The sequence below is a fragment of the Durio zibethinus genome, chromosome 2 (genome assembly GCF_047325235.1).
Source record: "Durio zibethinus cultivar Kanyao isolate XHJ-2024 chromosome 2, ASM4732523v1, whole genome shotgun sequence".
Taxonomy (NCBI): Eukaryota; Viridiplantae; Streptophyta; class Magnoliopsida; order Malvales; family Malvaceae; genus Durio; species Durio zibethinus.
This window is the reverse complement of record NC_143163.1, coordinates 33575532-33595161: the sequence shown is the minus strand read 5'-3', so window position 1 is coordinate 33595161 and position 19630 is coordinate 33575532. Positions and strand designations below refer to the sequence as shown.

The 19630-nt window shown below is 28.3% G+C and overlaps 1 protein-coding gene across 2 annotated transcripts; it reads left to right on the top strand.

Annotated features, from left to right (window-relative positions):
- Positions 1-3142: 3142 nt before the first annotated feature.
- LOC111317923 (uncharacterized) lies at positions 3143-8034 on the top strand. Of its 2 annotated transcripts, none has more exons than XM_022920454.2 (2): positions 3143-6166; positions 7549-8034. In XM_022920454.2, exons 1-2 carry the CDS (start codon positions 3653-3655, stop codon positions 7618-7620), a joined length of 2586 nt encoding a protein of 861 aa, XP_022776189.2. In that variant the 5' UTR covers positions 3143-3652; the 3' UTR covers positions 7621-8034. The 2 variants fall into 2 exon arrangements, with proteins under 2 accessions (XP_022776189.2, XP_089608553.1); XM_089752427.1 differs by lacking the exon at positions 7549-8034 and adding an exon at positions 6965-7542.
- The last annotated feature ends 11596 nt before the right edge of the window (positions 8035-19630 follow it).

Sequence of the window (19630 nt, the reverse complement as noted above, 5' to 3'; positions counted from 1 at the left end):
CCTGGTTCTAATATCCTTAACTAAGCTAAGTCAAGCGCCAAGCCGAGCCTTCTTGAGCCATCCTTTATCTCAACAATTGAGTCTTATTCTAGCCAAGTCGAGCTGGGTTTAAATTTTGATAAATTTTTTATTCAAATTCTGTTATTTATTATTGTCTTTATTATTATATTTATCTTAGAAAATGAAAAATATTTTCAAAATAAATTTATAAATCCTACCAAATTATTGGAGGATTTTTTATGAATTTATATTTTTATGAATTCTATCAAACTATTAGAGAATTTCATAAATCAATTTTTAAAAAAAATTATTTGTTTTAATCCTATCAAACTATTAGAGGATTTGAATCTTAAATTAAATCTTACTAAACTATTAGAATGTTTAATGAACTTTCTAAAAATAAATTTACAATAAAGTCTTACCAAACTATTAGAAGATCTGCATCAAAGTAAATCTTACCAAACTGTTGGAAGATTTTACTAATTACTAATTATTTTTCTAAATAAAATATGTTAATGAATTCGATGACGGCACCTCTTTAGATTAGGACACTAGTCTCCATGAATATTTTTGGGGTGAAAAAATTATCATAAATTACTACCAAACTGTCGGAGTAAATTTAGGATTAATTTTTAATAATTAAATTATTTGATAAAATTATAAAAATATCTTAAACCTTGAATATTTGAAATCAAACCGGTACGATCCTTTGAATGGGTGCTATGAGAATACTGTAACTTTTCTCATACGTAATTGCACTTCGAACCTAAAATCTAGAGTCGTAGATTAGAATTTATTATTTAAAGATACTTAAGTTAATTTTGAGACTTTTCTTTAAATGAGATTGATTCAATTAGGTGGTCAATCACATTTAAATAAAAAATATTGATAGTGACTTATAAATCTATATCTAACGATAGGTCTACGGATTTATACGTTATAACTCCACATAAACTTATCATCAATTGTAAACTGTCAAAGTCACATTACCACCATTTTTCTCATATATAGGATAAAAAAGAGATGCAAGGATAGTATGAACTAAGAATTCTTCTCCTTTAAGCTTTTTGAATAATCTTGACAGTTTACCTTCTTTCTCACCAAAATTCTAAATAATTGACTAAGAGCATTAAAAGCATTTCCCTAAAAACCAACTTCAACACTCTCTAATTGTGCTTTCCGTTCAACTCATCCTTCGCACGACCCTTAGATCACTTCTCATCCTACCAACACCCAAAACACCATCAACATGAGTATTTATAATTTTTTTTATTATCAAACTACGGTATTTTTGTACTAAAAAAATACATACTAGATAAATTATTGATATTTTAAAGAAAATATTAATAATTTTTAGTATATTTAAATACAAAAAAAAATTACTTACTACTATTATTAAGGAAAAAAATGTGTAATTCAAATATGCAATGGAGAGCAAGTAGGCTTTTCTGGGTACGTTATCCACAATTCTATATATAAAAGATAAGGGGAATGCTAGGGACAGTCGGCCCACAAACGTTTTAGCAGAGTTAAGCATATAAAACGCCACGATTTCTGAAGTCGAGACTGAAATCTCTAATAGCAAGTCGTCTGACATTTCAAGTTTTATTATTTTTTCAATAAAATATTGTTTAAAAATTTTCGACTCACGACATTGTAAAATAACCAGATGGGGCAAACTCTTTGGTAGCCTTAGAGCTTTTTGAAGGGTTTCCAGTATGAAGATTGAATTTTTTATCCTCCCTCTACTCTTGCTCTTCTCTGTTGAGCGTGATGCCCAGTCCCCCATTTATTTTCTTTTTTTTTTTTTTTTCCTTTCTTGTTATTATAAGTTTATTTTTTTTCTGTCAATGATGGTTTAAAGAAAGAGAAATAATCTCTACAGAGTACAGGCTCAAATATTTTCTTTTCATTTGATACTAAAACCCCAATTTGAACATCAAATAGGCCAAAGCAGGAAGAACTTGAATAACCGGTTATTGAAAGGTATCGATCTCTATTTTGAAACTTGAGACAATATGGCAGTTTAAATGCTCGAGCGACTAAAGTAGAATTTGGTATTTTTGACAAAATTATTATTATAATATAATTATTAAAATGATTATATTATTAAAATAATAATATCATTCGTGAATTAAAATTATTTTAATTGATTAATAATTACTAATATTAAATAATTGTAGATCATTATATTTTGTATTATTAAAAATAAAATATTATCACTTTTAAAAGTATATAAATAATTATGCATATTATAATAATTATATAAATTAATGATTTAATGTTATTTGATAATAAAATATAGTTAAATTAATAAATATATTTATTGGTAGATAAATTAATTTTTATAATAAAAGTTAGATAAAAAATTTGAAATAAAAAAATAAATTTAACCTATTAAATCCATAATAAACGAAAAAATTACATTACATATAAAATATTTATTAAAAAATTATGTTTGAATTTATTATGATGAATATTAATTTAAAAATATAAAATTATATAATATAAAATAATTATAATTCTTACAAAAAATAAAATTTTAATTTACTTATTAAATAAATAATATTAATTATTATTAATTTTACATGTATTTTTATTTTCATAATAAAAATTTTTTATTTTTAAAATAAAAATAAAATCATCTTGTAACATAAACAAATCACTTTTGATGATTCAAATTTATTATTATATAAAATTATTAAATATTCATCAAATATAATAATTTAACCATCGTATATAAATCATTATAACTTTTAAAATAACCATCTCGTACTATACACCGTCTGAAAATATTCGCAAGGACGAGTGTGTCTCGCGTTCAAAAAAATGAAATGGAAAGAATTATAAAAAAGAAAGATTTCTAAGAATTGTAAAAAGGAATCTTGCTTTTGTCTCCCAAAAAAAAAAATCTTCCTAACAATAGCATAAATGACATCACAAGACTTGACATGCACGATTAATTACAACCTCCATACCATGATGACGTGTCACGTTGACCCGTTCTCTTCTTTCTTTTCATTCTCAGCATTCCAACAAACTGCTCTCCCATTGGCTAGGCTATTACTGAGTCCCCATAACTCGTTCCCTCCAACTCACTTTGTATCTCTGTTTTGATTTCGTACTCTTTTTCTCTCTTGTTGAATGGTTTCTGCTGTATCCTCTTTTCGAATTCACAGTTTCTCCAAAATTCCGCTGTCTAAAGTTGAGTTTCCAAATGACTGATAATTTCTTCTGTTTCTTTTTTTCCTTTCAAGGTTGACTTCATGTAAGTCTCTCTTCAAAAATCTCAGCTTTATTAAAATAAATAAACAAGTGCTTTTTTTTTTTTCTTTTTTCTCCCTCTTTTGTCTATCACAGTTGTATTTCCATTAGTCTCATATCTAAGCTAGAAGTTTTACTGGGTCATATTCGTATTTGATTTTTCTTCTTCTTTCTTTGTCTAAGCTTTTGTACATTTACATAGAAATTCAAAGAAAGAGAGAGAAGAGTCAAGGGGTTTAGGTAGAAAATTGGGTTTTTTATTTATTATCAAAAAGACCATAAAATTTCCATTTTGAAGGGCCTTTCCTGGAAGAATCCTTTAATGAGTATCAATTAAGTTGTTCGAATTTTGGTTAGAATTCTTTTTTTTTTTTTGTTTTAATTTGAGATGTTAGGTCAAGAAGAAAAAGACCGGGATGCCGGGTCTGCTGCTGCTGCTGCTGGCCGGAAGCCATATATACGGTCAGTATCTTGGACTGACCGTTCACCAACTGAGCCTAATCCCAAACCGCCGCAAAACACAAAGGGGAGGTCTTGTTTGCCTCCCCTTTCTATAACAAGAAGGCCTGTGGAAGAGTGGCCAAAAGCTGGTTCTGATGATCTTGGTGTTTGGCCTAATCCCCAGACGCCTAGATGCTCTGTTAAGCCCCTTGAGAGTCCGGGTTCCAATAGGGAGTTTCAGTTGAGGAGAGATAAGCTAGCTTTCTACGATAAGGAGTGTTCCAGGATTGCTGATCATATTTATTTAGGGAGTGAAGCTGTGGCTAAGAATAGGGAAATTTTGAGAAAAAATGGGATTACTCATGTATTGAACTGCGTTGGTTTTGTCTGTCCTGAGTATTTCAAGAATGATCTTGTTTACAAGACACTTTGGTTACAAGATAGCCCCTCTGAGGATATTACTAGTATCCTGTATGATGTGTTTGATTACTTTGAAGATGTTAGAGAACAAGGCGGGAGGGTTCTGGTGCACTGCTGCCAGGGAGTGTCAAGATCAACTTCCCTGGTTATTGCCTATCTCATGTGGAGGGAAGGCCAGAGCTTTGAGGATGCGTTTCAGTATGTGAAGGCAGCTCGAGGGGTGACTAATCCAAATACAGGATTTGCGTTCCAACTTCTGCAGTGCCAAAAGAGGGTGCATGCTGTGCCTGCGAGCCCGAATTCTGTGCTTAGGGTGTATAGAATGGCTCCGCACTCCTCGTATGATCCTCTTCATCTTGTACCAAAAATGTTAAATCATCCAGGAAAAAAAGGACTTGACTCACGTGGGGCGTTCATTGTGCATGTACCTTCTGCTATGTATGTTTGGATTGGAAAGAAATGCAACTATGTAATGTCAAATAGTGCTGGATTGGCTGCCAATCAGGTTATTCGATATGAACGGGCGCAGGGTCCTATTTTAACCGTGAGGGAAGGGGAAGAGCCTTTGGAATTCTGGAATGCCCTTGCTATTGGACAGCTCTCAGCAGATAGTTGTGACAGAGCAGAGGTCAGGAAGGTAGATAGTTTGGCTTCTGAGAATGATGAGATGGCTGCAGCAACCAAAAATTGTGTCGATGAAAGGAAGGTAGATGATTATGATTTGGATTTTGAACTTTTTCATAAGGCACTTGCTGGTGGAGTTGTTCCGCCTTTTTCAGTGTCAACTTCTCAATCAGAAACTTGCCTTCCTGCCAGAGAAAATGGATGGGGTAGACTAAGGCAGAAGTTTGCTAATGGAATTATGAAGGAATTTGTGAATTCATCCAAACTGGGTTGTAACTTGACTCCAGTCAGTGATAGATCGGATATGGTTATAGACATTCATAGAGATTCAGAAGATAATATTTCACTCTCTACACCATCATCGCCATCAATCTTTCCATGTGGTTCACCAGACTCCTTTGACTGTTTCCCAGATGGTAGCCCAATTCAGAGTAAAGATCCTTGTGAAGAAGTAGAACTGTCAGTTACTTCTTTGGATTCTCCATTGGCACCAAGGTCTCCTTGTGGTTCACCAAATTCTTTTTCTTGTTTTGCGGCTAGCAGCCCAAAATTCAGTTCCAAGTCTCCTACAATTTCACCTTCAACATCTGACTATGCTAGTTCATTTACCTTTTCACCCTCATCCTCTAATTGGTCGGACTTGTCATATTGGTCTTCTCGGCAGCCTTCACCTTCTGGCCTCGAAGCTACTGAACTGTTTTCAATCAAGAATGTCTCCTCGCCAGATAATTCTTCTTTAACATATAAAGAAAGTTTCCCTTCACCAACAAAGACATTTTCTTCTGATCTTACTTTGAAGGTGGCAAATACTTGTTTGCCTTGTAAAGGTACTTCTCTGTCAATTGCAGAGCGCAGGGGGAGTCATCCTCCACCGCTCATGCTGTTACCATCAGTTGATGAACCAGTTCCCAGGAATCTTGTAAGGTCTTGGTCCTTTTCTTTGCCCGACGTAGATAATCATGTAATGAATGACGTAGATTGTAACCAAGATGAGCCCGAAGACAATAGAGAAGAGATAATGTTAGATGCTGAAGCTGTTGGTGCTAGTATTGAGTCACATAGCGGGGCTGAAAATAAAGGGGAATATGGTGAATATCATCCTCAATTCGGTGGTATCTTTGAGAAGGGTTCAGGAGTAACCACCTCAGCTCTGTACCAGTGGCCTACATTCAATAAAGTGGAGATGCATGGATCTCACATCCTTGAGTCTGGAGCAGCATATATGTTATTGGCTCCAGATGCAAGCGATCATTCTTGTGTTTTATATGTCTGGCTTGGGCGTGAAGTTCTTTGTGAAAAAGGACAGAGCCAATTTGTAAGCTCTGATGGCACAGACAAGGATAGCCATCTTTACTGGGAATCTATTGGCCGTGACTTTCTTAATAATATGGATTTGCCCCTAAATGCCTCTATACAGGTAACCCCCGCACTTCTATTCTGAAATTCATATAACAAATTATATTTTCCTTTAAAATTTTTGGTTAAGTTTCTGTAAATAGCTGATTAGTTTATTAGTGATTTGGAATTCTGCATGAGCCATTAAAGTGGAATCACTTTTCCCTAAGCGATAAAGAAGATTATTAATAACATTGAAGGTGGTTGTATTAGGAAGTCTGTAATCCTTTAGCTGCAATTCACGTTCAGTTTCTATACAAGTTTTCTCTAATTCAAGAGATCAGTTTTATGCACAACAGATTTTTTTCATGATTCCTGTTGATGTATATAATCATGTAGATGACATGATTACTACATGTTTTTCCCCTTTGCTTTGAAGAAGGGAGAATCCCCATTCGCTGCTGTAAAGAAGTGGGGGATTGAAAAGGAATAAGGTTACTTGTATAAACATGGTTATTGATCATCACAATCAAATACACAGGTTCTAATTCTTTACTGCCAGAAATTTTAGTAGTCGTGCTGATAGTGTTGAAAATACAGAGCACATGAAATTTTTTGCTAGTGAAGATAACTGTTGAAGAGTGATGAAACAAGGGATTTTTTTTTTTTGCTGAAATGCGGTAATTGAATTCAGTTTCTTTGATAAAGATTTAGAGATTAGACAGTTTAAGTCAGAGATCTGTGTATATCTGGTCAGTCACCAATAATATGCTAGTTAGAAGTGTGAGTTTAGGAGCTGTTCAAGCTTACTGATGTAAGAGAACCTGTATAATTGAATAGGTCATTGATCAAATCTGTTGGACTTTGCTTTTTTGCTTAGAGAGAAAAAAGGGTATGGAATAGAGGTAGGGCGTGATTAAACCATACCTGCTGGAAAGCTGACAGGAGGAGTCTAGACGACTATGGCCCACAGGCATTCACTCAATCCAAGTTGGATGGACAGTCTGACCACCGCCCCACCAAGCTTGCTAGTGGGGACTTAGAACCTTGGCAGCAAGTTGAACATTCTTTCTACAATAAAATGAAAATGGGGGCGTAAAGTAGCCCTAAGGATGGCATGTGTGCTTGTAAATTGTATATTGCTAGCATAAGACTTTGCCTTCCCCTTCCATAAAGATTTTTTTTCTCAGTAGAATTAGGCGTAGTTTGACAATCTTTTTTTTTTTTTATTTGCCTAAACATGAACTTATGCATATTGGTTATATGTGTTGTTACATTATTGTTATAGTTTAAAGCAGTCTGGACTGCTGAAACTTTAGCAAAGAATACTAGAATAACATGTCAAATCTTCACTCTTTCGTTTGTGAACTGACCCCATAACAAACACACAAGTCCCTTCTAACCCACTGTTTTAGATATTATGAGCTATTTCTCTAATGTGAAAATTTTATTTGCAACACGCAGATAGTTTCAGAAGGCAAGGAGCCGGAGCAGTTCCTGAACCTTTTCAACTGTTTAATCGTTCCAGAAGGCTGAACAGTGGAACCATGATTGAGAGGGGCTTAACCATGATGTGGGATTTTTAGCACCCTCATTGAGTGTAAGAATGGATCAATTGCAGCTCAGTAAAAGGTTAGTTGGCATCCCAAGCAGTTTGCAAGTGATTTCTATCCGCTTGTGTGATGTATTATTGACAAAATCTGAGGCACTGTTTAACAAAAAATGTACAGAAATTAAGATCTGCTGTACACTTATAGGAATTCAAGTAAATACTACTCAGTTGCAATAAGTGGTTTTGAAATCATCTCTTTCTCTGTTCAGTTATCCGTTGGCGACATCCAGCACTGAAGGTGTTGCTTTTTGGGTTGAAAATAAATCCAAGTCCTTGTTATTGTTAAAAGCGTCTACTCATTTTATAAATCAGTTATTTCTATTTCTCCTTTGTGGTTATCACGAATCTAACGGAAAATCAGGGTCTCTATTGTTTGGTTTTTAAACATGAAACTATGAATTGAGGTGTAATTTAGAACTAAAGTTCAATAGATCTATCAATTTCAGTTAAAGTTAATCTGGATGAGGGGTCAAATTAGGTAGTGATGAAATTAATTATTTTGAAGGTGACAGTAAAATTAATTATTGTAACGAATGCTGTACCGATCAGATTTCATGAATGTGCTAAATGCAGGTAAAATTGAACATGACAGTCATTGTCCCATCAAAAGCAGTTAGAAACATGTGTACACAATGAAAAGCAAAAGCCAAAACAAAATAACCTTGCCCTCATCTTTCAAAGGTTCAAAAACATTGCCGAACTACACTTAAACGGGGAGAGGGGTGACTGTTCCTCAGATCCCATTTTGTACTCTTAAGAAAACCATCACTCAAAGAAAAGTACATTGAATAGGGGATCGTAGAGGAGTCATTGACATCGATGGTACCAATACACGGATGTGAATGAACAAAACCATCTAATCAATCACCATGGTTAACAATCTTATCGTTCATCTCTTGATCCAATGATACAACAGGTGATCATGGTCAATAAAAAATGTCTATGATAATTATTTCAATGCACATAAATTTATATATCATAAATTCTCAACCAGCTAAATTCCTGAAAGACTACATTTCCTTATGTCAAATTAGTACAAAGCCAATGCCATTACCCAACTTATCAGGTTTAGCCATAAAAAAGAAAAAAGGTTCGCATGCTCATTGAATTCCATAAGAAAAATGAACTTTTTCTGCAAAATTACCAGCAATTACAACAAAGCTGTCATCATAGACCCCTATTTATTCGAACCAACTTATCAGCAACAAAGACACTATATTTTATGATCTTATTCTACTCATTCAAGGAAATGAAAAGCAAGAAACAAAAATTGAAAATATTTCACAGGAACAACAATTTTTTTCTTAAGCAATATTATTAAATCTATAACAACAATTTCTATAATTCCAGCTATAAACAACAGATTCGAACACAATAGTAAAGATTGTTCCTTGGGTCATCCATCTATATATCTATAGTCGACATCCATCAATATATCTATAGTCGACATTCTTTGTTACCTTCTTTTTAACCAAAGCCATCTAAACCTTATCATATTAAGAAAAATAATCCCGAAGTACCTGACTTTCTTGATGAGGATGGTTTGGAGCTTGCAAGCGAGATCCTGCGGTCGAATCTTACACTCCAAATTCTTTTGTGCCAAAACTCACTTCTCTGAATTCTTGGGCCACATTTGGATGTTCTTAATGGGATGCGATTAAATCATTTAAACGCACTGGTTATGCATTTGGCACACTACTTCGGTGGAGATTGGATGCTTTTTAACTGGACTAAAACTTTGTTTAGCCACTAGCACTTGTCCCCCCAGTGAAACTCGTAGTTCTCACCACACTTTTTGTTTTTTTAGGGTCCATTTAGATAGATAATTAGATTGACTATGATAAAATTAAAAATAATTGTGATAATGAAGTTAATTATTATAGTAATAAAATTGAATACTATAACAATAAATTAAAATTAGTGATGAGATATATATTTAGATGAAATGTAATAGTAATAGTGGGATTAAATATAATAAAATAAAAAATAATTATTAAAGATATTAGATTAAATTAATATATAATAAAATTTATAATATATGATTATTTTTATTTCAAAAAAAATAATTTAAAAAAATTAATATATTTATATATCTTAAAAGAAAAAAATTAATATTTATTTATATTATTATTTATATAGTTATGTATTTTTTTTTCATTCACTGATAATCTATTTAATTATATAATTGATTTTTTAGTTTTATATTTATTATTTTAACTATTAATTAATTTATTAAATAATTATATAAATAATATGATAAATAATTATAATAAATTAATTTGAAAAACTTTAAATTAAAAGTTAAAATAACGGAAAATAAACTTATAAGTCTCAGGCAAAGTTGAGAAGGTAAAAATGGAGGCAAGGTATATCTAAGCATTCATTGTAATCCTAGGACAAGAAGAGAAGAAAAAGAGGAGTAAGGACACTAAAAGTTTATTCGGATAAACGGTGAAATTAGTTTTAATAATATTAAAAATAATGATAGAAGTGAAATTAATTATTATAATAATAAAATTAAAATTAATTATAAGAATATATGTTTTAATGTAAACGTAATAATGATATTGAGTTGAATTATGATGAGAAAATAAATTATCGTTAAAGATATTAAATTAAAATTTATATGTAATAAAAATTTTAAATTATTTAATATTTAAAAATAAATAAATAAATTATTATTAAATTATTTTTATGATAAAAAATCAATTTGTTAATAAAAATTAATTAAAGAGTCCAAATTAATGTATGAAAAAAATATTTATTTGTGAGAGAAATGTCAATAAACAGAGGATATAATTGGACTAAAAATAAATTCAAGGGCTATAGTTGTCTGATTTGGATTGCGGTGAACCACCACACCCCTTCCCCTCCATTGGAAAGTTTTACTGTGGTGAGAAAATTTTGGTGCAGTTGCACCATTCCTATGCTTGCTAAACACCTCATGATCTGCGTTTGGCACACCAATTCATAATAACTTGATCTCCACCACAGTATCAGTTGCATCCATATGGGCCTAACTCGTCCGGTTATCGCGTTCATTTCGGTAATAGGATTTTGACACGAATCTATTTGAATGAATAATAAAATTAATTTTGATGAAATTAAATATAATTATAGAGATGAAATTAATTGTTATAATGATAAAATTAAAATTAATTATGAGAGTATATATTTTGATTCAAACAAAATGTTAACGATGAGATGAATTGTAATAAAAAAAATGATAATTAAAGGCATTAAACTAATATAAGTATGTAATAAAAATTTTAAATTATTTAAAATTTATAAAATTAGTAAACAAGTAAAAAATATTAAATTATATTTATATCAAATAATAATTTAATTAGTAAATAATTAAAATTTAATAAAAATAATAATAAAAAAAATATTTGTTTTTCATTTTTTATTACGTAATTATTAGTTTTAGTTAAAATAATATAATATAATATAATAAATTTTATTTTTAGTTTATTGTATAATATTTAGTAATTAATTTATTACATAATAATAAAATTTATATTTTATATTAAATTAAAACAAATAATTTTATAAATTTTTAAACAAAAAAGGAAGACTGACAATTAATTGGTTGGTAAGGGATAGGGATCTTGACTGCTAGGGACATAGGCTGGTGTGATGCCGCATCGGAGATGATCCAAACGAATGATGTGGCGCGATTGAAGGCCCAAATTACCTCTAACCGCAGGAACTGGCCCTCCTTTTGAATCCAAACTAGCCTTTGGGATTTCGTCTCTGTCTGCCGTTTCAATTTTCATAAGCGTTTATGTTTTATTTGTTATTGTTCACAGGAAATAGTCACCGACTATGCTGGCTTAACTAGTTTTTTGTCAAAATTTTATTATTATTATTATTATTATTATTTTAATATATAAATAATAAAATAAATAAAAATATTGAAAAAGTATTAAAATTAATATATATAGTGTTTTGTATATTGTGATTATAATTTTTTGTTAATTTTTTATATTATATTTTGAATGTTGTATCTTTATCAGTCAATTGATCAAATGCATGATTTTTAATTTATTGTAGTTCATAAATTTTTTTATAAAAATATTTTTAAAAAATAAAAAATAATTTTTTTATGTATTTAATTATCACATTTTATTTTTTAATTTTTATTTTATTATAATAATTTAATATGTAGTTAAGTTTTATATAATTAGCATGGGTATTATAATAATATGCTTAACATATCACGTATCAAATTTTTATGAAGAGATTGTAAGAGTATTTTAGTAATTTAATATGTAGTTAATTAAATGTAATGATAATTAAGTAATTCATTTAAAAACTTTCAGATTCTTTTGAGTAATTTCACTTAAAAGCTCTTGGATGTCTAAGATCTTTTAAAAGTATGAATGATAATTAAGTAATTTTACTTTAAAATAATTTTTAAAAAATAAAATAGTTGTAAAATGAAGAAATGAGGTTGTAAGGGTTCTTTGTTAAAGTGAGGAAGTATTGCAAACAAATAAATAGTATATGCCAGGAGACAGTGGAGAGTAAAATTGGAGTAGGCCCTGAAGAATTAAGTGTAAAAGGAGGTGGTGATGAATAATGAAATAAGGCTAAGTAGAGAAGAAAATAAGGCTGAGAGAAATATTTAAAAATAGAGGATTATAGAGACAGAGCTTGAAAGAAAGTTATAAGAAATTTTTCAAAGTTAAAAAATCCTCCATAATTTGTGAAAACTCTTATTTATAGATTTTAAGAATATGAGTTATATATATTGAGTAATTAATATGAATAATAGTGAATAATGAGAGAATTGGCCGTTACAAATATGTTAATGTATTAGTTAATGAGAGTTTAATTAGCTTTTGGTGATAGGTATAGTGAATATAGAAGTTCACTATCTGTTCTAAAGGAAAAAGAAAAGCACTTATATTTTAGGAAAAGATTAAGAGAAAGCTTTTTAATTATCTCTATATCTGATCCACCAAGCCAAATTCTTTGGAATATCTCAATAGTGAAATTAATCCAAGAACCCTACCATATTTCGGGGTTATTTTCACTGCTTCATTCGATGAAGTAACATTCAGTGAAGCTTTTTTGGTGGAATAACTCTTAGCGAAGCAATTTTTGGTAAAAGAGTTTTTAGTAAATGTGTTGGTATTGTTTTTTGGGAAAGTTGTTTCGAGAATAACTATTATCTAAAGGTGTTGGTCCATGAAGAAGTTGTTCCTTAAATAGTTATTTTGTAAATAACTGTTCTATGAAAGAGTTGTTTTATGAATAACTGTCTATAAAATAACCTTTCATTGAAATAACCTTATTACCTATTTTGATTTATCTTTGACTTTACAACTTTAGATAAATTTATACAAATAAAATATTAATAATCAAAATCAAATATCTACATTTTACCTCCTGCATGAGAATTCTTAGAATAAGAAGTTCTCATTCACTAATACAATTAAAGAGTAAAATTAAAATATAAGATAAATTTATTTCCATAATTTTAAAGATGAATGATATAAATTTACCCCCTTCATGAGAAGTTTTAGTATAAAAAGTTTTCATGCACTAGTATAATGAAAAAGTAAAGGATGAATAATGTATGCCTCATTAAAAAATTTATTTTTTGACTGTACATTGCGCATGGGTAGGATCATTACCCCTTGCATATAATTTTTTTGATAAACATCAAAGAATGTTCCATGTATAAAATAAATAAACTTTAGTGTTATAGATTAAAGAATTACTTGTTAGATAGTTACGTTTCCAAAAGAAATAGAAGAATTGTAAAAAAGTCACTGATGAAAATGTCTCCTTAAAAAAAAAATTAGAATTATCAAAAGGAATATGTAATGACAATGTTTCTTTAAAGAAATAAAAAAGTTTTTAAAAGGAATAAGTAAAGAGAATGTTTCTATGAAAAAAAAAAAGGAACTCATTAAAAGGAATAAGTAAATGAGTGTTTTTTTAGAAAAATTATTAAAAGAAATAATGATGGGAAAGTTTCCCTAAAAATAGGAAAATTATTAACATGAACAGGTAAGGAAGTATTTCCCTAAAATATAGGAAAATTAGTAAAAGGAATTGTGAGAATGTTTCCCTAAAAAATAAAAAAAAATTATTAAAAGGAAAAAATAAAGAAGTGTTTCCCTAAAAACAAAGAAAATTAGTAATAAGATTGTTTCCCTTAAGAAAAACAGGAAAACAAGTAATATGAATGCTTCCCTAAAAAATAAAAGAACAAATAATGAGAATGCTTCTCTAAAAAAAAAGAAAATAAGTAATATAAATATCTCTCAAAAGAATAGGAGAACAAGTAATAAGAGTGTTTCCTTAAAAAATACGAGAACAAGTAATGCATGTGTTTCCCTAAAAAATAGGAGTGAGATTGTTTCCCTAAAAAATAGGAGAATAAATAATGAGATTAATTCCTTTAAAAAAAAAAAAAAGAGAACAAGTAATGAGCGTTTCCTTTAAAAAAAATAGGATAATAAGTAATGAAAGTTTTTCCCTAAAACATAGGAGAATAAGTAATGAAAATATTTTCCTAAAAATAGTAGAATAAATAATGAAGATATTTCCCCAAAAAATGGGAGAACAATTTATAGGAATGTTTCCCTTAAAAATAAAAGAATAAGTAATGAGAATGTTTGCTTAAGTAATGAATACTTTCCTAAAAATAATAAAACAAGTAATGGAAATATTTTCCTAAACAAATATATGAATAGTCATGAGAATACTTCTCTAAAAGAATAGGAGAACAAATATTGTAAAAAAAATTAAGTATTGTTTATGAGAACAAGCAATGAACATCGATTTTTCTAAAAAAAATAAATAAAGATAGCTAAAAAACACCTTACAAATTGAATCACTTTTTAAAAAAAGAATAGTTTTGCTTATGAACAGTTTCTTAATATAATATGCTAGCAATTTAAGATTTCTTTTTATAACGAGAAAAGCTTCATAGATTAATCTATGAAAATCACTTTTGAAAGAATGATGAATGAAAAATTCTTAAGGAAAATACTTCTTAGAAGTGTGTTCAAAAAATTTTAAAGAAAAATATTTTTTTAGAATGTTGGGAAACACTTCTTGAAACAATATAGAATGAGTTCTTTTTTTAAAAAAAAAAAACATGTAGGTACATCATAAATTTTTTTAAAAATACATTTTAGAAAATGTATAAAAAATGGCTTTTGAAGTAGCAAGTTGAAATTTTCTTTTTTTTTTTTTTAAGAATGTTAGGTAACAAACATTTTTTAAGTGGATTTTCTTTCAATTATATAAATAAATAAGATATGTTTCTCGATAATCACCCCTTGAAATGTTAGAAACATTATTCCTTGTAAAAGTGTGAGAGATGGACTTTTCATAAATTATGAGTGAAAATACTTTTTGAAGTAACACGTGACAAATTCATTTTTAGGAATTATCATTTAATTGTAAAAAAGCATTTCAATATGTAAGTATGAATAAGAAATATATATGTTTTTAAATGACAGGCAATGAGAAGTGTTTCATAAGAAACATTTCTTAAAAATACACATGAATATTTTGATAATTCTTTTGAATAATAATATACAACTTTTAGAAAAATACATGTAGAATACATTACAATATCATTAGAGTACACTAAAGAAAAAGTGAGAAATGCTTATTAGAGTGGCATTTGAAAAATATTTCATTATAATGATTTATGAAAAATTTCTTATCATAAAAGCTTTTAAAATAATACATGGGATGCTCTTCTTAAGAAATATTTCATATTGTAAAATAAAATGATTAGTAAAATGTTTCTAAAAAATTATTTTTTTTATGATGTTATGTGAGAATATGAAAGAAGCAATTCTTGAAAAGTGCACATATAAGACATTTTAAGGTATTGAATAAGAATCATTTTTTTTAAAACCATTTGTCAAAGTAACAAAAGAGATAAGCTTTTTTTAAAAATTTTTTGAAATGATACACAAGTATCAAGTGTGAGGGAAACATCTTTTATAGTAGAAATATGACATTTCTTAAGATGTTGTACAAGAAGTTTTACACACAAAAATACAAATGATATTTCAATTTTTAATTTTTTTTAAGAACTTGTACATATGAGTAAAATAGTGACAATAAGGGAGTAATGTAAAACACTTTAATTGCTAACTTTTTTTTTTAAGTTTCTGTATATAAAGGCAATGTAGTAACATAAAATAGCTTTTTAATCAACTGGATTTCAATAAGAACTTGTATGAAAGTAGCACAAAATTTTCTCTTTAGATAAAAAAGTTATAGAAGGGACTTAAATGACCATAACATCTAACTTAAAAAAAAAAAGAAGCTTATAAGTGAGAATGATAAAAGACTACAAATATTGATTTTCTTTTTGAAATATTTTATATATGATAGTGACAAAAATAGTGCAAGGCCACAAAGCGTTTATTGGAAGAACTTTGTACATAAACTAAATGAAATAATAAGATTTAAGATGTTTAGCTCTCTTAAAGAAGATTCTTTTTTTGAGGAAAAATTTTAAGTTTGGAATAACTAATCTTTCAAATTTATATCATCATATGCATGTATTAAACATTTTTACTTCACTATATTCCAAAGAGTTTTAAGCGTTTCAATTGTAGATTGTTTTCATAACAAGGTGAACTTCTTAGCATATAAAAATTATGTGATATAATAATATGTATATAATGTAATACTAGTGAGCTTTTTCAACTTTAATGTTCAAAAAGTCTAAATAATATTAGCATTGCATTATAATTGTAAAACCTCCACTTATGAAGTAGGTAACATGTATAATAGTAACACTAATATAATTGTGTGTGTGGCTAAGGAGAACTCTCTACTTCATATTAAAAAGATGTTTAATCTAAATAAAAGTGATGAAGCTATAACAAAAAATTATCAAAATGATTTACATCATAGTACTTAAGAGATTGAGGCCAAAAAATAAGTAATAAAATTGTGGCCAATTATCGTATTTTTAATTTATAAGAGAGAGATAATTGTCAACTTGCTATTAAAGGAGCTAATTTGATGGCAAGTATAAATAATAATATTATGGCAAAAGAATAAGTCATATAGCTAAGGCAAAGAACAATTTTCAATTTAGAGATAATTCTCAACTTGGTACTAAAAAGGTTCATTTGATAGCAAGTATCAATAATAGAGTCACGGCAAAAAAATGAGCAATAAAGCTATAGCTAATGAGTGATTCTCAATTTCATACTAAGAAGGTAAATTTTTAACCTAAAAAGAAAGAGATAAAACTCCACTATGTTTTAAACAGATAATTTTTTCTTAACTTAGTACCAAAAAGATTAATTTGATTCAAAGCAGGAAGTGTTAAATTATGGCCAATAAAAGTGGATTTAACATGGCAGCCAAATCAACTTTGTATCTTAATTTGATTTTGAAGATTAATCTCATATACAATTAAAAAAAAAAAAAAACTCTCAACACAATTTAGGGTAATGACTTTTTTCTTAAAGTTATAGAAAGGTAAACATTTTTATTACTTTTGTAATATTTGATAAAGGAGCATGCATTAGAGTAGACATTTGTTGGCTTTTCATTTTTCTCATGTTAAGCCTTTTATCAATTAATTAAAATTCTTATATATGTATGCACTAAATAATAATAGTAAAGAAATGCTTAGTTAATTGAATAATAGTAAAAAGTGAAGATTAAAATATTTGTAATTAATTAAACTTCTAATATGGAAGAATAAACATTTTAACCTGATTATTGTTCCAACATTGAGTATTCCTATGGCATTAGGATTTTTGATATCTAGAAAAGTTACTTATAACATGTCTTTGGTAAAGTTCTATCCAATGCAATCGTTCCTCTTTAGTGGAGTTACAAAAATGTAAAGGGATTCTTTGTTAAGGTGAGAAAACATTGCAAACAAGTAAAACAGGATATGCTAGAAGACGACAGAGAGGAAGAGACCATACCCTGAAGTATTGAGTGTAAAAGCAAGTGGTGGTGGATAATGAAATAAGGATAAGTAGGGAAGAGAATAAGGCTGAGGGAAGGATTTCTGAAGAAAAGACTGTAGATAGAGAGCTTAAGAGAAATTTAAGAGAAATTTGTCAAAATCCAAAAGTTCCCCATGAATTGTGAAAATTCTTAGTTATATATTTCAAGAATAAAAGTTACATATTTTGAGTAATGAATAGAAATAATGATGAATAGTGAAAGAATTGGACGTTACAAAAGGTGTTAATGTATTGGTTAATGAGAGTTTAATTAGCTTTTGGCGATAAGTATAGTGAATATAGAAGTTCATTATCTGTTCTAAAAGAAAATGAGAACTATTCATATTTTAAGGAAAGATTAAAAGAAAGCTTATTAACTATCTCCATATTTTAACCACTAAGCCAAACTCTTCAGAACATCCCAATAGTGGAATTAACCTAAGAACCCCAGCATATTCTGAGGTTATTTTCACTTCTTCATTCGATGAAGTAACATTCGATAAAGTATTTTTTGTGAAATAACTCTTAGTGAAGTAATTTTTAGTGAAAGAGTTTTTAATAAAGCTGTTAGTGTTGTTTCTTTGGAAAGTTATTCCAAGAACAGTTGTTCCATAAAAGTGTTGTTCTGTGAAAGAATTATTCCTTAAATAGTTGTTTTATGAATAGTTATTCTGTAAAAAAATTATTCCATGAATAATTGTTTCGTAAAATAACTTTTACTGAAACAAGCTTATCACCTATTTTGATTTATCCTCAATTTTAACAACTTTAGAGAAATTTATAAGAATGAAATATTAGTAACCAAAATTAAGTATCTACAAAAGTGTTTTAAGAAATCCCATATGAGAAGAAACGTATTTAGAAGAAGAGTATTTAAAAAAATAATTTTTAAAAAAGTAAAATGGGTGTAAAGAGAGGAAATGAGGTGTATTTAGAAATCCCATATGAAAATTTGGTCAATTGTATGATTTTCAATTTATTGTAGTCCATAAACCTTTTTGTAAAAATATTTAAAAAAAATAAGAAATAATTTAATTTTTTTGTTATGCATTTATATATTTATATTTATCACATTATATTTTTTATTTTTGTTTTATTATAGTAATTTAATATGTAGTTAACTTTTATATAATTAATTTAATATGAAATTTAATAGGAGTACCACATATCAAATTTTAATGAAGCAATTGTAAGAGAATTTTAGTAATTTAATATGTAGTTAATTAAATATGAATGATAATTAAGTGATTTTACTGAAAAATTTTCAGATATTTTAAAGTAATTTCACTTTAAAATAATTTTTTTAAAAGAAAATCAAATAGATGTAAAGAGAGGAAAAGAGGCGTACTTAGAAATATCATATAAAAATAAGAGTATTTTTGTAATTACAATATCACTTAAATAAGTAATTTCACTTAAAAATAATTTTAAAAAAATAAAATAGATGTAAAGAAAGGAAATGAGATATATTTAGAAATCTCATATGAGAATAGGAATATTTCCGTAATTATAATAGAAAAGTATTGTAGCAAATATGGACAAGTATCAATTCCTTATCAAATAAATAGAGGCTACATTTGGCATATAAGATTAGTTTTAGGATACTAATTACGTTATGACATGTTTATTATGCATTTAAAAAAAAGGATTAGATTATTGAAAAGATTAGATATCCTATGTTAATAGGATAACTCTATCCTTTGAAAAGTAGGGGATTGTTTTCAATCCATAAGATTAGATAATTTATCAAAATTTTTAAGTAATGAATTTCTTATTTTACCCTTATATTAAAAAACCTAAAATTTTAATTATCAAATACTTAAAAATATTCTCCACTCTCTAATTTTTTTTGCTCTCCATCGATGGAGAAAACCCATTTATTCTTTACAAAAAAATACTCTCTATTTCTCAAATTTTCCATTTTTGCTAATTTGTAATTTGTAATTTTTTAATTACAAATTTTGTAATT

Excerpts from the sequence above, each read along its gene's own strand:
- LOC111317923 (XM_022920454.2), top strand. The coding sequence starts at position 3,653 with ATGTTAGGTCAAGAAGAAAAAGACCGGGATGCCGGGTCTGCTGCTGCT. Across the intron at positions 6,167-7,548 it reads CCCTAAATGCCTCTATACAG|ATAGTTTCAGAAGGCAAGGA; the intron begins GTAACCCCCGCA and ends TGCAACACGCAG.